At 46.5% G+C, this 18818-nt stretch overlaps 1 protein-coding gene across 3 annotated transcripts in view; it reads right to left on the reverse strand.

Moving 5' to 3' along the window:
- Window positions 1-18818, reverse strand: part of nhsl1b (NHS-like 1b) — a 95317-nt gene that overhangs the window by 69905 nt on the left and 6594 nt on the right. Inside the window, exon 1 of one of the 3 annotated variants that reach the window (XM_047573456.1) lies at window positions 2396-2516. The exons of the other annotated variants lie outside the window; for them this stretch is intronic. Coding sequence (XP_047429412.1) covers window positions 2396-2435 — 40 coding nt within the window. The 5' untranslated portion in view covers window positions 2436-2516. Of the gene's footprint in view, window positions 1-2395; window positions 2517-18818 lie in introns of those variants that run through there. 3 annotated transcript variants of the gene reach the window in all.

An 18818-nucleotide genomic window follows, 5' to 3' on the forward strand; every position in this document is an offset into this window, starting at 1 on the left:
ACACGTCTAAGTAACATCCACATGAATGAATGCCAGGTCCAAAGGTTTCCCAGCAGAACACTGAATTATCAAAAGACGGCCAATGATATTTACTCCTCCTGTCAGTGGTCATAATGTTATGTCTGATCAGTGTATGTATGTATATTTGGTGCACTCCTGATCAGAAATCATACAAGGGAAGTAGCAGCTTTCTGCTACTGTTAATGCATGGAAAAAATGTTCTGCTTTATTTTCAACTTGTACATTTCCCTTTAGAAAAATAATCTCATAATGTTCAAAGCACATCCTGCTTAGCTGCAGAACCACTTGTCTAAATTTAGTAATCTGCTGCTCACATCGGTCTGACAGTAATAGCTCCCTGTTCAAATCTGGAGCCAATTAGTCATGATGTTTGTATCACACGTTGCTAAAGGTAAAATCTTATGAGAGAACACCGAGGTCATGATAGGAAAAAATAAGCCCGAGAGAGCTTTGTTCATCCAGTGCTTCCCTAATGAACTGGACAGACCTGAAGGCCTTGTTACAGCACGTCTGATATGTGATTTGAATAAATGAGAAAGCATCAAGGGCTGTTACGACGCCTGCGGAATAAAGAAGTGTGACACAGCTGACAGGCACGTAAATATCCTGTGATTAATGTCTGAGGGAAAGAGGAAGTATTGGTTTACTGGCAGCGAGGCGCGAGACGTTTGTGCGACGGTCACATTAGGAGCCGCGCGCGTGTTCAACCACTTCCATGTCGTGGACTTTTTGGGGACAGCGTTCGAGAAATTCGACAACTGATCAAGAGGGAAGAAGAAGAAGAAGAGTCATTGTGCGTGTCTGAGAGGAAGCCCTCTGTTCACGGCCGCGGTGTATGACTCAGCGCTGAGCGAGGCAATTAAGACTGATGTGAGGAGGTGGAACGGAGGCGCAGGATGAGGGAGGGCACGGAAGGGCAGCGAGAGGGAGGCTAAAGAGCTACGGACAAAAGATTACAGATAAATATTGCAGCCGCAATTTGATTTTTCTTGTTTCAACTCCCAGTTTACATGCAAGCATCCAAACACTATTTTCTATCTACTACATATAAGTTACGTTCTTATTTTATTATAACATTATTGTGCTTGATAAACCTTTATAAAGACATTATCTTACATTATATGTTTTTTATTCTCTTTTTTTATTTTATTTTATTTATTTTTTTACCAGAATTAATAATCATATGATTTTATTTAATTTTAGGGGAATTTTGAGAAACTTGTGTTTCTTAAAGGCATCAATACAAATGCATCTGTCTTTATAAGAAAGAAGGAAATGAAGGCAAAATGAACGGGAGAACGCACATTTGAAACGCACTGCCAGATAATTAAATGTCACGTGTGATGGAAAAGAAAAATAAAACGCACAGAGAAAGGGGTTAACAACGTGGGTTAAAACAGACAAAGCTGGGAGAGGGCGACGCGAGAAGGTGAGAGAGGGAGGAAAGTGTTGATGAAATACTATTGCAGCTGTTGGCGCCAACGAGGAAAGTGACGCCTCGGATATGTGGCCAGTGGGCTGGTGATGGGTGGGTGGGTGGGGTGGGCAGAAAGTAAAAGGAGTGAGAGAACCTGCTGCGAGACATAGAACAGTAAAAAAAAAAAAACTCCCCCGCTGCTGCACAGAACATGACCAGGCAGTCCCAGTCGAGTTGCCCTGACAAATGACTTATTTCTAGCTAATTGCACATAATAATGTGCCAGTCACACAGGTGCATACGCTGCTAGTGTCTACTTTTTCATTTATAAACAAACATACAAACACAGAGGTAGTCATTAAGTGCTAAATCGGGCTAAATCTAATCACATCCTGCAGAAAATCCTAACTGAACGTTTCTAAATCTTTTTATTACATACATCTAATGTTAACTAGTATTATATAACAAAGATGCTGATCTAAGTTACAAAATACATAATTATTCAGAATGATTTTATGCTTTAATCTCGTTGCACCATTAAATTTGTCTTGTTTAAACATATCATGCAAGTTACATGTTGTTTTTTTTTACTTTCGTATGCAGGTATAACGTGTCATGTTTTTCTAAATATGATACCCCTGATTAATAATACACTAATGCAGGTTGAATTATTCAAATGGCTGATTATATGCATGTCACCGCACCAGCATTGTCCGGTGGCGCTACTATTGTCCGAACTGTCAACCCCTCCGACCTGCAAACACTTCCAGATGCTGAAAAGGAAACAATGTCCCAGGTTGTGTTTCTCTATAATCCCATCTAGCAGCTCGAGATTATCAACGCAACCCTTTCTGAACGACAAACCAACATCTAGACCAGGTTCTGTAATTCACACACAGGCAGTACGCTGATGTTAGAGACTTAGATAGCTCAACAAGAAGAAGAAGAGAACTTCACCTGCATTGACTGCTCTGTCTGCTTCTCCATCAGCTTCCATTCAACTCCTCAGTTAAGTCTCCAGCTTCTCTTCACCACCATCCCTGAACAAAGCCAGCTCACAGCCTACACTGCGATATTTGCCGATTACCACCAGCTTTTGGTGACGGTCTCCCTCCTCCTCGCTTCCTTCTCCTAATTCACACGTTTATTTTTCTATCTGAACTCCACGTCTCACCCTTAGCTGTGAGTGACTCTCCCGCTGAGAATAACACCATTTTCCTGGAGACAAATTAGCGTTTAACAACGGTTTTAAAACGGAGCACAACCATCTGTTTGTGCTGGGAAGTTGTGAACGCGTACGCATGTGCAAATAGTTGTGTGCCTAGACACGCGTTCCCACCAAGAACACACAAGGAAGAACAAACGCGCCTACCTGCACAGGAGTTCCTCTTCTGCCTCCGGGCCCGAATCCTGATCCCTTTAACAGGCATTGTGTCACCTGACGACTACGCCGTCGCAAACATGGTGCAATGTTTGGCCCCTGCGAAGCACCAAGAGCACTTTTTTCCCCTCCTCACATCAATTTCAAGACACTGACGCGCACAAATCACACTCTGCAACCCCTGCGCCGCCTCGCTGCACGCGTGCAGAGCCCACACGCACGTCGGCCAATCAAAAACCTGTCAGGAAGAAAAAGGGGGGAGTGTGCGAGGGGAGTGGGAGCATTCAAGGGAGCCCCCGAGGGGTGACCCCCCGAACCCCCCGAGGTTGCTACGGTGATGCGGCCGCTATCTGCCAGAGGCGGCTGTTGCCAGGGCGACGCACGGTGGCCCGCGCTCTCGTCCAACGGGCCCTCGGCCCTTTCTTTGAGTTATCAAGTCGGGGGTCATCGCCACATAACACAGGCGAGCACACACTTCTGAAATGGGTTCTTTGTGAGGCTAAGCTGCTGAGCAATCAGGCCTGAAGAATGGGCAGGTTTCATTTGATGTGAGTCAGTCGGGTGAAGGGGAAACCCGGGCCCCGTCCGTATATAGAACGAACAGCTCGTCGCCCGTCGCTTTAACAGCTGAAGGTGGTCGCTAGTTGGCGTTTCGAGCTCTGGTCGCCTCGGTAACCCTCATTTATATTGTCCAACCCTCAACATTTCTCAACGAAACAAGGAAAACTCAAACATATTAGCAGACCTAGCACTTCCACTGATCTCTAACTGATGTAAAAATGGCTCGAAGAAAATGGTCGTCCCATCGGGGTTCAACCAACACTCCAAGCCCAGTATCTTGCACGGAGAAATCGGTGGTGTTGGTGGACGCACACACTTGCAGTTAAAGTTTGCATCAACGTTGAAATCATTTCAACGCAATAACCAATCAATCATTGCTACAACTCATATTGCTGATTTTCTATGTGTACTACCACTAGTTCTTAACAGAACACAACTGAAATATCGTCCTTGTATCTTAGGAGCATTCTCAGCGCTGACCGTCCTGTGATCTTCTTCTCAACATGTCTCTTAGTCTATGACCTCAACCCTCCTCATGCAACTTTCTCTTCTTTTCCCTCCAGTCTTCCATCATCCTTTCACCATCTCCTTTCTTTGCTTCGTGGCCTTTTTCAGGCCACTCTAGCTCTCCTCTATCTCCTTGTCTCCTCTCCATTCAAGCGGACAATGAGCTCCTCTCCATCTGATGCGATTACTGAGGGCTCTCACAGACTCGGCGCTCTACAGAGGCAGGCTTGCGGCCCGACTCTCGCAAACGCACGTTAGCCATTCGCTTTCAGTCCTGTGCACATCAATTTGGGTCGGCATGAACTCAGCTCTGTCCTGTGTTTAAAGGTAATTATGTGTGTGAACGACTTTCAGCCTCGGTGCTTACATTGTTTGCTTTAATGATAACCTGCGAAGCATGCGGAAACCTTTCGGCTAACCCTTTCCGCAGACAAATTCATCACCGGCGCTCTACTTTTCCAATCCTGCAGGAAGCAACGGCGAGAGACGTGTCACATCCTGTGGCTGGACGAGGGAACAATCGCAAGGCAGAAATCCGAGGGATGAGGCAGCTGTCCGAGTCAGAGGGCTTTTTTTTTTTTTCTTGTTTTATTTTTCAAGCGTGCCGTCAAGGGTCTGGGGTGTATAGAGGACGGCGACATGGGGGCAGGAAACCGAGCAGGATGTAGTTGACAGCGCCATCTCCCACAGGATGCAAAGAAATGCACGGCTAACAAAGGGTTAGTTCACGGTTAATGGTCTGAAATGTGGAAAGGGAGAAGAGGGTAACTTAAATACCAAGAATAAGGCTCCAAGAGATGTGCATAAAGTGGTTCACCTCATCCACAAAGTCTCTTCAATCATTTGACACTGTCACAATGACTGAGCAGGATTTATCATGCTTCCTTGTTAAAAGTCATGCAAGTTCACAGCAGGGAAACCCCCAGAATAACTGGAGTCTTTAAAGTGGGATCTAGTAGCTGAGGTCTTGATTTTTCTTGTTCTCTGTCTTCCCTCCTGTTTATACGTTCCAGATTGGCTGAGTCTCACCATATCTCACAACATCCTGGTCCGTCTCCCTTCATCTCTGAGCGCATCACTCCGCTCTCTTCACACATCCGACCAACTTTTCATCTGTCTGCCGCGGCGTACATGTCAACAAACTGTTACGTGCAAAAAAAAGCCAAGAGAGCTGTCGCCACAACTGCGAGCAGCTGAGCGTTCACAAAGGCCTACACACACACACACACACACACACACACCCACAAAATAAAGATTTCTTCCTGGTATTTCATTCTCGCCGCATTTCCTCCTTTCCTTCCTCTTTCCCCGTACCTAAAAAGCCCCTCGCTGGAAAATAAGTATTTCACACACACACCAAAGAGAAAACCATGACAAGGAAGAGTCATGAGAAAAAAAAGAGCAGACAGCAAAATGAAAAAAAAAAAAAAAAATGAGAAAAGAGAATGGAGTCAACGAGAAAACAAGACAAAAACCTCAAGAAGTCCCGAACAGACCGACTACCGTTAAAAAGATGTTTTTAATACGGCGCAGAATGAATGGCTTCAGCCTGGAGTGACACGTGGGATTGAAAACACTGCCACATGGGCACACGGTCCTCGCAGCGTATGTGTGTGCGTTTGTGCGTGCGACCAGATATTTTCTCACACTTGTCAGCGTTTGATGCCAAATTCGCACTCTTCAGAAGCATGTGAAAAATGGAAAAAGGCCTCCAAACGGCCACGCATGAACACAGCTATGGATGCAGAGCTGCAGAGAGACACGGACACACACACACAAAACAAGATTCGCTGAAATACATTTGATATGAAACGCATTCCCCCTTAACCCTCCTAAAAGTTAGGAGCCAAATGCCCCCACTAACACCACAGGACCCCCTCAGAAGAACCATGTCTGATGAGTCAGCACTGTTTTGGAGGCATAAGGAAGACAATATTAGGTCATAATGTTGTGGCTGATCAGTGTAAGTGTCAGACAAAGTGAGAGAAGAAGGAAAATAAACTGAAGGGATGCAACATGAATATATACCAACGTTAATAACATTAGAATCTGGCACTGAGACGAACAGCGCCATAAGGAAGCAGCAGAGCACTATCACTAAATGTCACCATCACACAGCAGAAGGACACACTGGCCACACACACACAGAGAGATAACAAAAACTGTGCCTGTGTCGCCTCACAGGGGTTCAACTCGGGTGAAATGCTCCATGTAAGTACTCGGCACACAACTACCGAGGTTTAATGCTTCCTGTGGAAAAAAAAAAGGCGTCCATTGTTTAGAGGGTTCATGTATTTTCCAACCTAGTTCCTCGTTGTAGATATTTGCAAGACGTGAATTCTGAAAAAACGAATGCAATATGCTGAGGAATGCAACCTCATGAAGCCTAGTTATGCACAACAGCTGATTGACACACAGCTACAACCAAAAAATCAGGTTTTCAGTAGCGTGCATTTTGCAAATAGTTTACCGGGACACCTGAAACGAACAGACCACATCTGCTATGACGACTCAAAAAGTCTGCTGTGAACAAGGTTTATTACTCACTTATTCTTTTAACATTAAGTCTAACTACTTTTGAAGGTTTGTCAGTGACTTCTCAAAGCAGGGCCGCGAATAAAGTCCACGTTTCTCGCGTGTCGCGTGTGTAATCTTTTGTTTTCGTTCAAGCTGACAGGAATTTGGGGAGTCATTAGTGCATCTGTGACGCTGCTGGCTGCGCTGCGCTGTGCTGCGCGCTCTTCCTGCTCGGTGCCGTGAAGCAATCGCTCGAGCGGCCCAACGAACGTAAAAACACAGCCAGTCTGCTCGGCGGTTGCTAATCAGCTCCATGCGACGTCTCTCAGTGTTGACACAACACGCAAACAGGGCGATAAATTAATTAAATTGGCTAAAAACAAAATGAGACCAACTAACTGTTCATTAACTTTGACGGTAATTTACTTGACGGCAAACAAAGCGGAATCCGTAAACAGAAATTAAAAGAGCGCTGACGGGGGGACGCAGAGTTCAAAAGAAACACCTGAGGGGAAAGGATGTGATCCCTGCACAGAAACCACACATCATTACTCTTACAGGTAAGTCCGCATTTGGCTCTCGTGCGGAAACGCGACTTGTTTCCATGTTGCGCGCGCGGCTTTTGGTGTCGCTGCACTTCAAGCTGTCTGGGACGTGCTCTGCGGCTTTTTTTAGATGTGAGCCCACACAATGGGCCGACGTTGGAGAAGAGATTACCCGGGAGGAGAAAGAGGCAGACGCGGGCTGTAGCGCATATAAAACTGGTTTCAAAGTTCAGTTTAAAAGGCCAGCTGCACTCGAGGTTTGGGTTTTCACTTCATAAATGTGTTCAAAAGGTATTAAGAAGGGTTTGCGTGACTTAATTAACTCCGTGACTTGAAAATGGCTGTCGGCGGGAATTGCATCAGCGAGTGAGTTGACTAAAAAAAAAAAAATTAAAAAAAAAAAATAAAAAACAGAGTATTGGGGTGCGACCTCTAATTGCTAAACCGCACATGTGGCAAAACTTAGTCAACTACACCCAGAGTGCTCCGCCCAAACTCTGGCAGCAATCGGGAAAACTATCGGGGGTCGAGTCCAAACCACAAACCGCTCGGTTGCTTCAAAAACCCCATGAAAAAAATACGAACCCCAACTTGAGCTGAAAACAAAAGGATGACACAAGGAAGAGAAAAGGAGGAGGAGGAGGAGAGCTGCTTAGACTTGGTGTGTCACCTCCCTGCTCCTGAAATTGCCTCCCCTCCCATCGCTTCCACAGCCCACAGCCACATGAAAGGCCGACTGGGCTGGGTCCCCATATGGTGAAGAGACGAGGGTGTGCGTGTTTTGTCGGCTCCCTCCGACCTAATGCCCCCAGCCTTAAGGAGCCCCGCAGACAGCTGCTTTTCCCGAAGAGCCTCACTCTCTCCCCCGACAAATTAGGACACCCAGTTATGTTATTAGCGGCTGTTTACCATAAACCCGCGCCCCCCCCCCCCCCCCCCCCCCGCCCCTCTCCCCCTTCGTCCCGGCCCCCCTCGCCGTCTGACCTCTCCGCCTCGTCTCCTCTCCTTCATCCGCTGACTTAAACTCTGGGCCACAAAAGTAAATGCTTCGCCCTGATTACGTACACTGTTGAAGTAAGAGCGGCGGCCGGAGCATGTTCGGGGTTTGTTCATCCCCGCTAGAATAAACTCACGTAAACCGCGTGACAAATCCGCTGGCATCCAGCGACAGGCCGTAACATTAAAACCAGTGACAGGTGAAGGGGATATTATAAATAATTTTGCCGCAATGCCATGTTCTGCTGAGGAATCCGGTCCTGGTATTCACGTTATTTAGACACGTACCGCCCGCCTAAACATTGCTGCAGACCAGGCTCCCCGACCCCATAGTAACGACACTCCCTAATGGCAGCGGCCGTCCCCAGCCGGACAATGCAGCTCTCCACACCGCAAAAACTCAAAAAACTTAGTCTGAGCTGTCAACTCGGCCGCCAAACTCCCCACACCCCGATCTGATCAAGTATCTGTGAGATAATGTGGAACAAGTCTGATTCACAGACGGGGATGGGCCATGATCAATTGGTAGATATCGTTAGCCTTCACGCTAATCGATCCATTTCTTGCTGAATCTTTAGTTCCGGTCCAGAAGGTGGTCGTTTGTCTTCACCAGGAGGGACTGTACCAGTGCAGCAGAGAGTGTCCGACAATGTGTTCGACAATCTCCCAAGTGCATCTGCCGCTAGCAGAGCAGTGGGGATCCAGCGGCCGGTCTCCTATTTGTTTACTTACACCTCTTATAAAGCTCTTATCTCTTGTTTAGAAACTCAATAAATTTTCTCTTGTTTACACGAAACCATGAACCCTAGTTTTTTTCCACCAAAAATTCACAGGAGGAATTTATAAGAGAATCAACAACGATTCGGATCGATACGCAGAATGGATGATGGTATTAATAAAATCTTATCAATGACAATCCCTATACAAAGAGGCCCCTCCCCTCAACCTGTAGGACCCAAAGCCCCCCCTACCAACTAGCCAGCATGTAGGTTCTGCACCTAAGTAGAAGTAAATAAAGTCAAAAAGTGGAAACCAGAAAAGATACCATTAGCTTGGAGGCTAGAGAGAACTACAAATTACCGTACAGAGCTGACCTCTCCTTAATCATGCTAATCAGTTGGTCAACACTTTATCCATGTGACATAATCACGTCATTGTGGATGTACTCGTCTATTCGAATGTTCTGAAAAGATTAAAACGTGCACTGCTTTGCCGAGTTGATCTGACATCCAGAGGGACCTTTCTAACCAACCCACCAATTCACCGCGTTCACCAGGGATCCAACTAGTGGCAACTAGTGCACAACCCGCCACACACACACACACACACACACACACACACACAAAAAAGAAAACTATGCCCACAGACATTTTATCCTCCTCCATCCTCTCATTTCCGCCCACTCCCCTGTCGCGGCACCCTCTGTCTACAGAGCCGCTGAGTTGGGACGGCTGCACAATGGTCAGCAGGCTGGGAGCCCTCAGAACGGGCCAAGAATGCCTCTGTGTGATGTGTGCTGGTCTGCCAGAGGGAATTAGCCTCTATTTTCCTCTCTCTCTTGTGACTTGTCAGCCTCGACGGCACGCAGATCGGTCCGGAAAAACAGTTTTAGAAGAGATGCATGAAATGAAAAAGGGGAGAGGGGGGAGTGGGGAGTTGGAGAGAGGGGAGAAAGAGCAGGAGCACGAGGAGGTGGAGATGTGCTAAATACCACGGTTGGACCGACTGGTTTGGAAGAGAAGTCAAGGGACGTGAACAAAAGGCAGAGAAGATGGCATTACAGGAAACTGTGGCTCTGTGTGAAAACTAGACTGCGGCGCCGCTTCGGTTATGAAAGGGGCTCTTCTTCTCGGTATCAGGAGGTCGACATTTTATTTTGTATGACTGTTGTAGGCCTCCTCCTGGACTAAGACCAGAATTAAACCAGTCTCGACGACACCTTGGTTTTAATTTATTAACAATCACGTTGGGGGGTGAAGAGAGTAAAACAGTTTGAGCAACCGAAGCCAACGTGATGACGGATAAAACAGCAAAACGGGTGATAAGGCAGAATAGAGTCGGAACAAAGCCGAGATTTATTCATAAATGATTGATAAAAGAGAAAGATTGATGGATTTCTCTTTTCCTCCCTGCCCCGGGGGACCTGACATTTCCATCCAGGCCACTCATCACTGCCTCAGTTTTACCACAACAAAGAACCTCAGTCTCATCTGCACACTTCCAGGGGATCTGGGGGGGCCCAGAGGCCTGCTCCCCGAAGGCCAAGGGTCCTCACCGGGTCTATTAACCTGCCTCACTACCCCAACTTCCTTCAGTACCCTTGAGCCTCAAAACCAAGTTTTTGTAACGTCCCAGAGGGTTGGGGAGGGGTTGGGGTTTGGAGGTGAGGCCCTGACAGTAGGAGACGCAGCTGATCGGGGGAATTCGGCTCAGTTTTTTGGCAGACTGTAGGGGCACACTGTTGGGGTTGAGGGTGCTTAACTGAAAAAAGGGGAGGAGGGGGGGATGGTGCTTTTCTTTTATGTGGTGCTGTGGGCCTCACTGAGGCTAACGGATCAAACGAAGGAGGGATATGTGTGTGTGTGTGTGTGTGTGTTTGTGTGCGCGCGCAACAGAAAGAGTTAAGGATCAGAGGAGAAAGACGGGCAGACTCTGCACTTAAAAAGGTGAAGGGTCTCTGCTGGAGATAACGATGAATTTATGGTTTAGATGATCTGACGCATTCCTAGACGTAGGATCACTTCTCCGTCTGATCACGAGCCAATGGATTTTCTAACCAGCTAATTAAAAGAATTGTTTCAGGCCTAAAGGCTCTGACGCATCACGCTGATTTCTGACAAGACTAAACCAAACAACAACACTTGTGTTTTATCTGTGGGTGCTTCCTTGCATCTTAGAACTCTTGGATTAAAACCACTGAGCATCACCTGCTGGGATGAGGACTTATTTTGAGAAGTATTTCATATTGGTTGCCAGCAGTGTCCGGAACTTAAATGCATTTGTTCAGAGAAACTACAAATTTTATTCTTATCTACCAAAAAAAAGAAAAAAAAAAGCTACAACCTCCACTGGAACCACAGCCCCGATCCAGTGAAGAAAAAGAAATGAAGGCTAAAATTACACCCTGACCACCCCGGCCAACTCTATACACAGTGGGTTGCAGCGCAATCTGAAACACACACACACACACACACACACAAACCCAGAAAATGGGCAAAATCGCTCCGAGGAAGGAACCAGATCCTCCACGGTCGACGGCGAAACTTCAGCGCTGACGACGCCGGTGACAGGTGCACAATAATAGTCACCTGATACGCTCGTACCGCAAGGACTCTTTGTGTCCCACAGCCGGGAGACTCCAGGCCCTTTCAGTGCCATAACGTAACTCTACATGCAGAGAGGTTTACCTGGCAGGAAAGTGAGCGGCAAAGACGTTTACACACTTCCTTTATCCCTCACTGTATCAAAGAACGGGAATGGATTAACGCGACAAACGATATGATTTTGAATAAAAGCGCTGACCGGCATTAAACTATTAGACAAGAATTCTGGTAACTGACTAATAATTGCGCTGCTTTGTCATGTGACACCCTGACAACAGATAACACAGTTGGAAATAGTAACAGGAATTAAAAGTGCTCCCCTTACTGAGAAAAAGCCAAGGGCATATGTTAACTTTTGTTCAAATAATAATAAAAAAAAAGCTCCTGAGGCCAGTGAACACACCTAATCAACTAGCTATAATGTTAAAAGCCTGTTTCACACACACACACACACACACACAGGCAGGGAAGGTCAAAAACACAGCTGAGTCAACACACCGGGACGTTACCTGGCAGTGGCCTCGAAAACACACATGCACGCAGGGTCGCGTTGTGACCCAAAGGTTTGATTCGAACCCCTTCCCTTCATTAACAACGCTGAAAGCTGAAATACCTCTGAGCTCAGCGCTTCTGCACCAGCCAGTGTGTTTTTAAAGCAAAAACGCAGGTTTGTATTTTATAATCTGACTCCGCCGCTGACCGCACCGAGAAAAAGCCAGAGTCAACAAAGGCAGCGGTTAAAAGCCGGCGCGGCCCCGACACGTGAGCGCGGCTCGCTCTCACGGACGGGCTTCCATTAAGGCGAATACTTTCGCACACGGCCTTAAACAGTCAAAAAGTAACATGCAATTACCGTCACCCGTAAATACACATCTCTCCACACCCAGCTTTGCTTTTAAGCCGCCAGGTAAGACGCACGCACACAAACAGGTTGCTTCCTAACGGGCACCGGCCTCCCCGCTCCTCATTCTCATGCAGCCTCGATTGCCGGGTGGCAGCGCGGATGGGTGTGCAGACTCCAGCGGACTTTCAGGAGATTAACCATTCTGTAGCTGTATGAAATGATATTCCTCGTAATCCCCGTCACTGACTCCCGAAAATCCCCCCGTCGCTGTGCGACTGCATGGGAAGGCCTCTCTGAGCGCGCTCCCTCGTCCTTTCCAGCGCACGATCGCATTTGCACAATCGCACACATCCGGACAAAACAGCTGGAATTTTTAGAGCATATACAGATGTGTGGGATTACAGAGAGATTGTTTTTTTTTTTTTATGAGAACATGATATTAATCGTGACATTTTTCATATTTTCTCTTAACAGGGAGTCTGAGAACTTGTGGATCTGATACGGTGATTTATCAACAAGAGGCTTGTTTTGCCTTTCGTCTACAAGTTCATCATGTAGTCACCATATACTCTACACATCTGTATCAAATCCACCCATCAACTCTAAATGCACCCAAATCCCTTGCTGGACCTCGCAGGGTTAGCTTTTATCGGCTAGTGAGTTACTAAAGTGTGCTACGGCTTTAAATGTTAGATCTGTGATTGGCTTTTCTTGACAGTAGCTAGAATTACTGCTCCTTATCCACTAAATTAATCATCATTAACATTAATTAGGCTGCAGTAATTAAGCTCCACAGCCTGTAGCTGCAACCTGAAGATGATGTGAGCAGCAGAAGACATGAGACCCTGCTTGATCGCAGTTTTTTTTTTTTTTGGACAAACAACACCTGCAACATATGGACATTACCAGGGAGATGGAGGATGTCACTCACAGCTATGGATGTGTTCAGAGTAAGCGTTGACCTGCGCCTACTCAGCTGACGTCCTCTTGAGTGAGTGAGGTTTTGCCTCATTCATTCATCAGAAAAGGGAAAATCCACACAGGTGATATCTGTTCATTAGAAGGGAGAACTTTCTGAACTACGCTGTCACTGGAGCTGTCCACTCACTAAGCTAATAACTCAAACAAAACAAGGATTAACAAATAAAAGGTTTGTGTTTGCTCAATAATGACCAGCGTCTTTAAATAGGTGTCTTATTTCTCCTACGTCTGGTTTCTCATTAAAATAACTCATCGAGGGCTCGTCAGAGAAACAAACACAAATAGCAATTTAACACGTGCCCTTTCAGTTAGAGTGACAGAGGCTTCTCAGCTCATTGATTCCCACAATTTACACCGCGTTCCCACGGGCAGGCAGCACACACATAGCACTAGGCCCTGAGTGATGTAGGCCCTCACTGTATACAGAGCAAACACATGTTATCACATGTGTTTAGAGCTGGATACTAATACTCCAGACACATATTAAAATCAGGTTTGAACAGGGCTTATGAGCTCAGTGATAATTTCTCTACGCCGCTGGAGCGCTATCACAATTGTGGTCGTATTTATGGATGGGTGCAGTCACAGCTTAGGAGGCCTGACACACAACAACACCAGCTGGTTAAGTTGTGATGCTATCGTTGGACAGTGAGCACTGTCTAAACCTGCAGGTCGTTGATACCAACATACAACAGCAGGAAGAGTTTCATTACTTTTTACAAGTAAAAGCAATAAATGACAAACTGTCATCATTCATTCTGAAGTTAATAACTAAATTTACAGGTTACACAACATTTATTGTGCAGCACAGCAGTGCAGTTACGGTTTTATGGGTTATGATGCACAAATTCGTGTACTGGAAAGCACAACTACGATCCCGCAGAAACACTTCCAAGGTTTTTTTTTTGTTTTTACTTGATGTCTGTGCCTGTTGCTGCGCATTACTGTTGGTAGAGCCGGTGTTTTTAGAGACGTGCGCACATGCTGCAACCGGTCCTCGGGAAACCTCCATGTTTAATAGACCGCAGAACAACCATAAAAAAATGTGTGTGTGTGTGTGTGTGTGTGGAGCACGGTTCAACTTTTAAAACATGTCAATGACAGATCAAAAACACACACACACCTGTTTACCACAACTCCTCCAGCCAGGTCGCGCGAACGGCACTTTGGGAAGTTGCGGCGATGCGTGGAAGCTTTAAGCGCGAGTACGTTTTAAGTGGACACACGTGTGCGCGTAGGCACGCACGCACGCGCGCGCCCGGAGCCACACAATGAGGCCTCTGTGGACGAGGCGGGCGGCTCAAGCTGCTACAGAGGGAGATTCAGTAGTCAGCGGGGGATTCCTGCGCGGAGTATGTCATATTTCAAAGAGACACGCGCGCTTTCTCGGACGCGCACGTCCACGCGCCGCGCGGAGAAAGAAAGACGGACGAATAGCCAAGAGAAGCGCACACACACACACACACGAAGGCACCGCGTTATGGGCCTGTTTGTTTTTTAGTAATTAGCAGGCAAATTAACATCGTCTGGGTTTGTGTTTACGGCTTTTCTCAGTTGTATTCTGCTGTAACTTCAGGTGCTTCGAAACAAACCAAAACATATCATAGTAAAATTGAAAATTGCTTTTTTTTCCATCCTTTATGTCTGTGTGCTATTGCATTATGGAAATTGAATTAATCATATAATTAATCATGACATCTATGCACACACACAAGGAATGTGCTCTGTGTTTAACCCATACATCAGAAGGAAGACTCCTTAAGCGAAGTCCAGCCACAGTCGTAGATGGGATCTGAACCTGCGACCTCACAGTCTACTAAACTGACTCCAGACTAAAATAGAGAGCGAGCCAGAGCGAGGGGGGGGGGGAGGAAACGCTCCATTAAGACAACACAGAAGACAGGGGCAGAGGGAAAAGGACAATCGCTCTTTTATTTTACAGCGAGTCACATACATTACTGAGTCGACAGCAGGCGGGAAGTCAGACAAGCAGGTCGTGATGAATGTGGGGCTGAAACGGAGCCAGCGGAGAATGTCGAGGGGGGGGGGTATTTAGTTTGCGGCTGATTGAAGACAGAATAAATGATTCGCTCCATTCAAGAGTCAGGACAAATAAATCTGAGGGCAGCCACTTTCACAACATTCAACGGGCGTGATTCGCACAGCGAAACGAGAAAAATGTGCCTCTTAAAAGAAAGTTGGAGCGGACGCGTCCTCGGAGTAACCTCCTCTCGTTTATACTTTAATCATGTCATGTAGATTGTCTTAAGGTTAAAAGCGAAATATCTGAAAGGAAGCGGAGGGAAACAAATATTCGACTGAAGGTCTAAATTTAGACTGTAAAGCTCTGCCACTTTTTCCTCTTTTGGGATATCCGTCAGCTTCTGTTATTCATATAGGTCAGCTGGAAGCCATCGCGCCTCCAAATATAGAGTTTAATTCAATAATAAATACGAGACTCGGGCCCGAGTGCACAATTTTCCCGGGACAAAAGTGCAACGAGCGAAGTCACATCATTGTTACACATCATGTAATCACTAATGAGAGTCGTACAGAGGGGGGTGTGGTATGTATATATAATAACCTGGGTCAACATCGTGACAATGGACCCTTTGACCGTTGGCAGGAATTGAGGACACCGGATTGTGTTGCCGTTCTCTGACACAAACGTGCAGAGGGCAGGGTGGCGACCGAGCGAGGAAACAAACCGACAACGCAAACGCCTGGCGGAGCTGTATTATTTCTAGAAAAGTATCTTTACTACCGCTCTCTCTTTACAGACTCCCTGCAGCAATGGTAAACACGGCTCACCACAACACTGACATACGTAATACACGCCCCCCCTCCACCCAACACACACACACACACACACACCCCCATCCTCCCCACTAACACTGCTGACAGTTGATACATACTTTGAGTCCTACTCAAACCTGGGAATTTTTCATCGCACAACACGTCTGCGTGAATCCAGACCAAATTAACCGACTTTCTCAATCTTTTTGCCGCGATGACATTGTCGCAAACAATTAGATATCCCGGACCCACACACATGACAGAACACACTAATTCTACTGCAAATATTAAACATCATGTCCACAGGGGGAAAAAAACTAATCTCCCAGCTTGTTTATTCAGCTGAGGAAATTCAAGTTGTCTAATGTCACCAGTATTTACAAGGCCAAAATTGTGCCTGAAAAGAGGCAGCCAACAGCTGTTTCTAAGGAATTATCTGCCCGTCCAAATATAGCCGAGGCCCCGCCCCGTCCTCTCAGCTCCCACCGCGCGCAGCTCCAAAATGCACATTTTCAGCTTCATCAGACTTTCCTGGAGTTATCTGCCGCCCGGTAGCCCTCCAAGTTTCATTAACCCGCTAACGTGGCCACGGCGCGGAGCGCTGAGCGCTGAGCGCTGAGCGCGGCCGCATGCTGCTTAAGTGGCACAAGTGACAGATGTGGCAGAAAATCCTTGTTTATTTTTCCCGAGGCGACCACGCGGCCGATGTGTGTGTGCGTGCGTGCGCAGCGTGCGTACGTGTGCGGATGCTGTGTGACAACAGCCTTTATGTTACTGTTGGATGAGCTCCCACCTGCTGCACGCGCGTCATCATGGATGGAACGTCCGCCTTTACACTTCCCTCTTATGGATGTCGCATTTAAACCGTAATCTCCTGTAAGTCTTGTTGTGCGTTCATGTAAAGGGGATAGAACACATGCACTGCACAGTGGCTGCACAGTGTAGCGCAGGTTCATCACAACTGCCACAAAAAAAAGGTCAGCAATAAACAGCTAGTCATCTCGCAGAAAGGAAAGAGAGTTCAACCGAAGTTTTATTTTATTTTTTTAGGATTTATCAGGAGATGACTTCAATGCTACTCACCCAAAAGACCTAAAGTAAGTGACAAAAGCACATGGTGTACTTTTGATAGCAGCCTACAGCAGCTCTTCATCCATGAATCTTTTTTAAATTTGGCACTAAGTTTGCATAAGCATTGGTACGGTTTCCATTCACGTGTATAAAAATAGTCAACCCTCTTGTTTTTGTTGAACCGCTGTTTGAAGCTGGACGGGACCTCTTGCAATAACGTCCCTCTTCTTCTTCCGCCGCGGTTTAACGGCAACTGGGGAGATAATTGGCGACGCAGACTTTTAAGCTTGAGGCGCCTCACTTCCCATATCTTTTTTTTTACACTACTGCCACTGGGATTTCCTTCCCGGGACCAAACACCACTGCACAGCTGCAGGCACATTTTGGTTCTGAAACTAAAAGAAACACTGGACCAGCCAATTTGTTGCCTTTGCCGCAACGAGGCGGGGGTCCGAGGTGCTAACGCTGCTAACCTGAAAAATACGATTCACCAAATTGGGAAGGCCAGCAGCAGTAGAAGAAGAAGAAGCTCCTGGCAATTGATGCTGTCAGACACTTTCTAACAAGTGGCTAAATATAAAAGTGACGGTACCAGATGGTGCGTGTTAATACACAGTGTAGACCGCACAGACAAAGAATCCAGCATCGACAGAAATAAAGTCCTTAATTGGAATTATTTTTATGCCAATTAATCATCTAAAAATTACCTGATCGTGAAAGTAACTCTTCCTCACGCTACATTAATATCTACAGGAAGCTGAAGCTATAAAAGAAAAGGTCTAAATGTAAATGTCCTCCTAGAAAAGCGCGAGCATCAAACACAGTTGAAAAAAGACGCGTAATTAAAAGAGATGCAGAGACGTATGGAGCGGGACAGAACCCCGACTCTAAGAGAGACGGAGATGAAGGCCGAGCAGAGGGCTCTGTCTTTGTTGTGGTCACGGCGGCAGCACGAAGGTTCACATCAAAGTGTCGAGGATGGACAGAGATGAGAGAGGAAAGGTCTGGAAACCATATGAAACAACAGGAAGAGCGAAAGGGAGAGAGATATAGGACGGGGAGTAAGGGAGACCGGGGAGAGAGGAAGAGACTTTAAAACAGAGGAAGGAGGGAGGGAAAGCAGAAAAAAAAAAGGAGAGTGACGGACAATGGGCCACGCTGAAACATCTGGGACACACAGGTTTTAAATGTATTTTTTCCTGCGTAACAGCTGAGCAACAAGGCGGCAGAGATCATCTGAGCCCGAGAGGTTTCACCTGAGATCAGACCTGCTGTCAGCTCTTGTTTGTCTCTCCGCAGGAAATACATGTGGACCTGAACATCGGGTTATTTGTCATACTTTTCCTCTAAGACAATAGTTGTGTAAAATCTGGACCGTGACCTCGACATCAACTCTTCAGCTGCACCACGAACGTACAGAGTACGTATCACAGGGCCTGTAATGCATCTGAATATTACAGTCCACACTGAAATGTAGGAAGCGTCGACATTACTAGAGTTTTAAGGAAGAGTCTTTTTACTAAAATAAATCAACACGGGCAAAAAAATGAACATGACGTGACGTGCGTCTTAATAAACGCGCCTCCGGAGCAAAAACCTGACTCCACCATCCTGAGTTGCGTGGCACGGAACAAAGGCGGCGCACAACGAGCCGCACGCCCGGTCCCACTGAATCCAAACCAGCTGTCCCAGAATCGACTCAATTTGTCGCTGTCTCCATCGTGCTCCGTAAACACCGATCAGCCACAACATTACAACCCACTGACGGGAGAAGTAAATAACATTGATCATCTTTTGACAGCTCAATGTTCTGCTGGGAAACGTTTGGACCTTGGCGTTCATTCATGCGGATGGTGCT

This window comes from Mugil cephalus, chromosome 21 (assembly GCF_022458985.1).
Source record: "Mugil cephalus isolate CIBA_MC_2020 chromosome 21, CIBA_Mcephalus_1.1, whole genome shotgun sequence".
Lineage (NCBI taxonomy): Eukaryota > Metazoa > Chordata > Actinopteri > Mugiliformes > Mugilidae > Mugil > Mugil cephalus.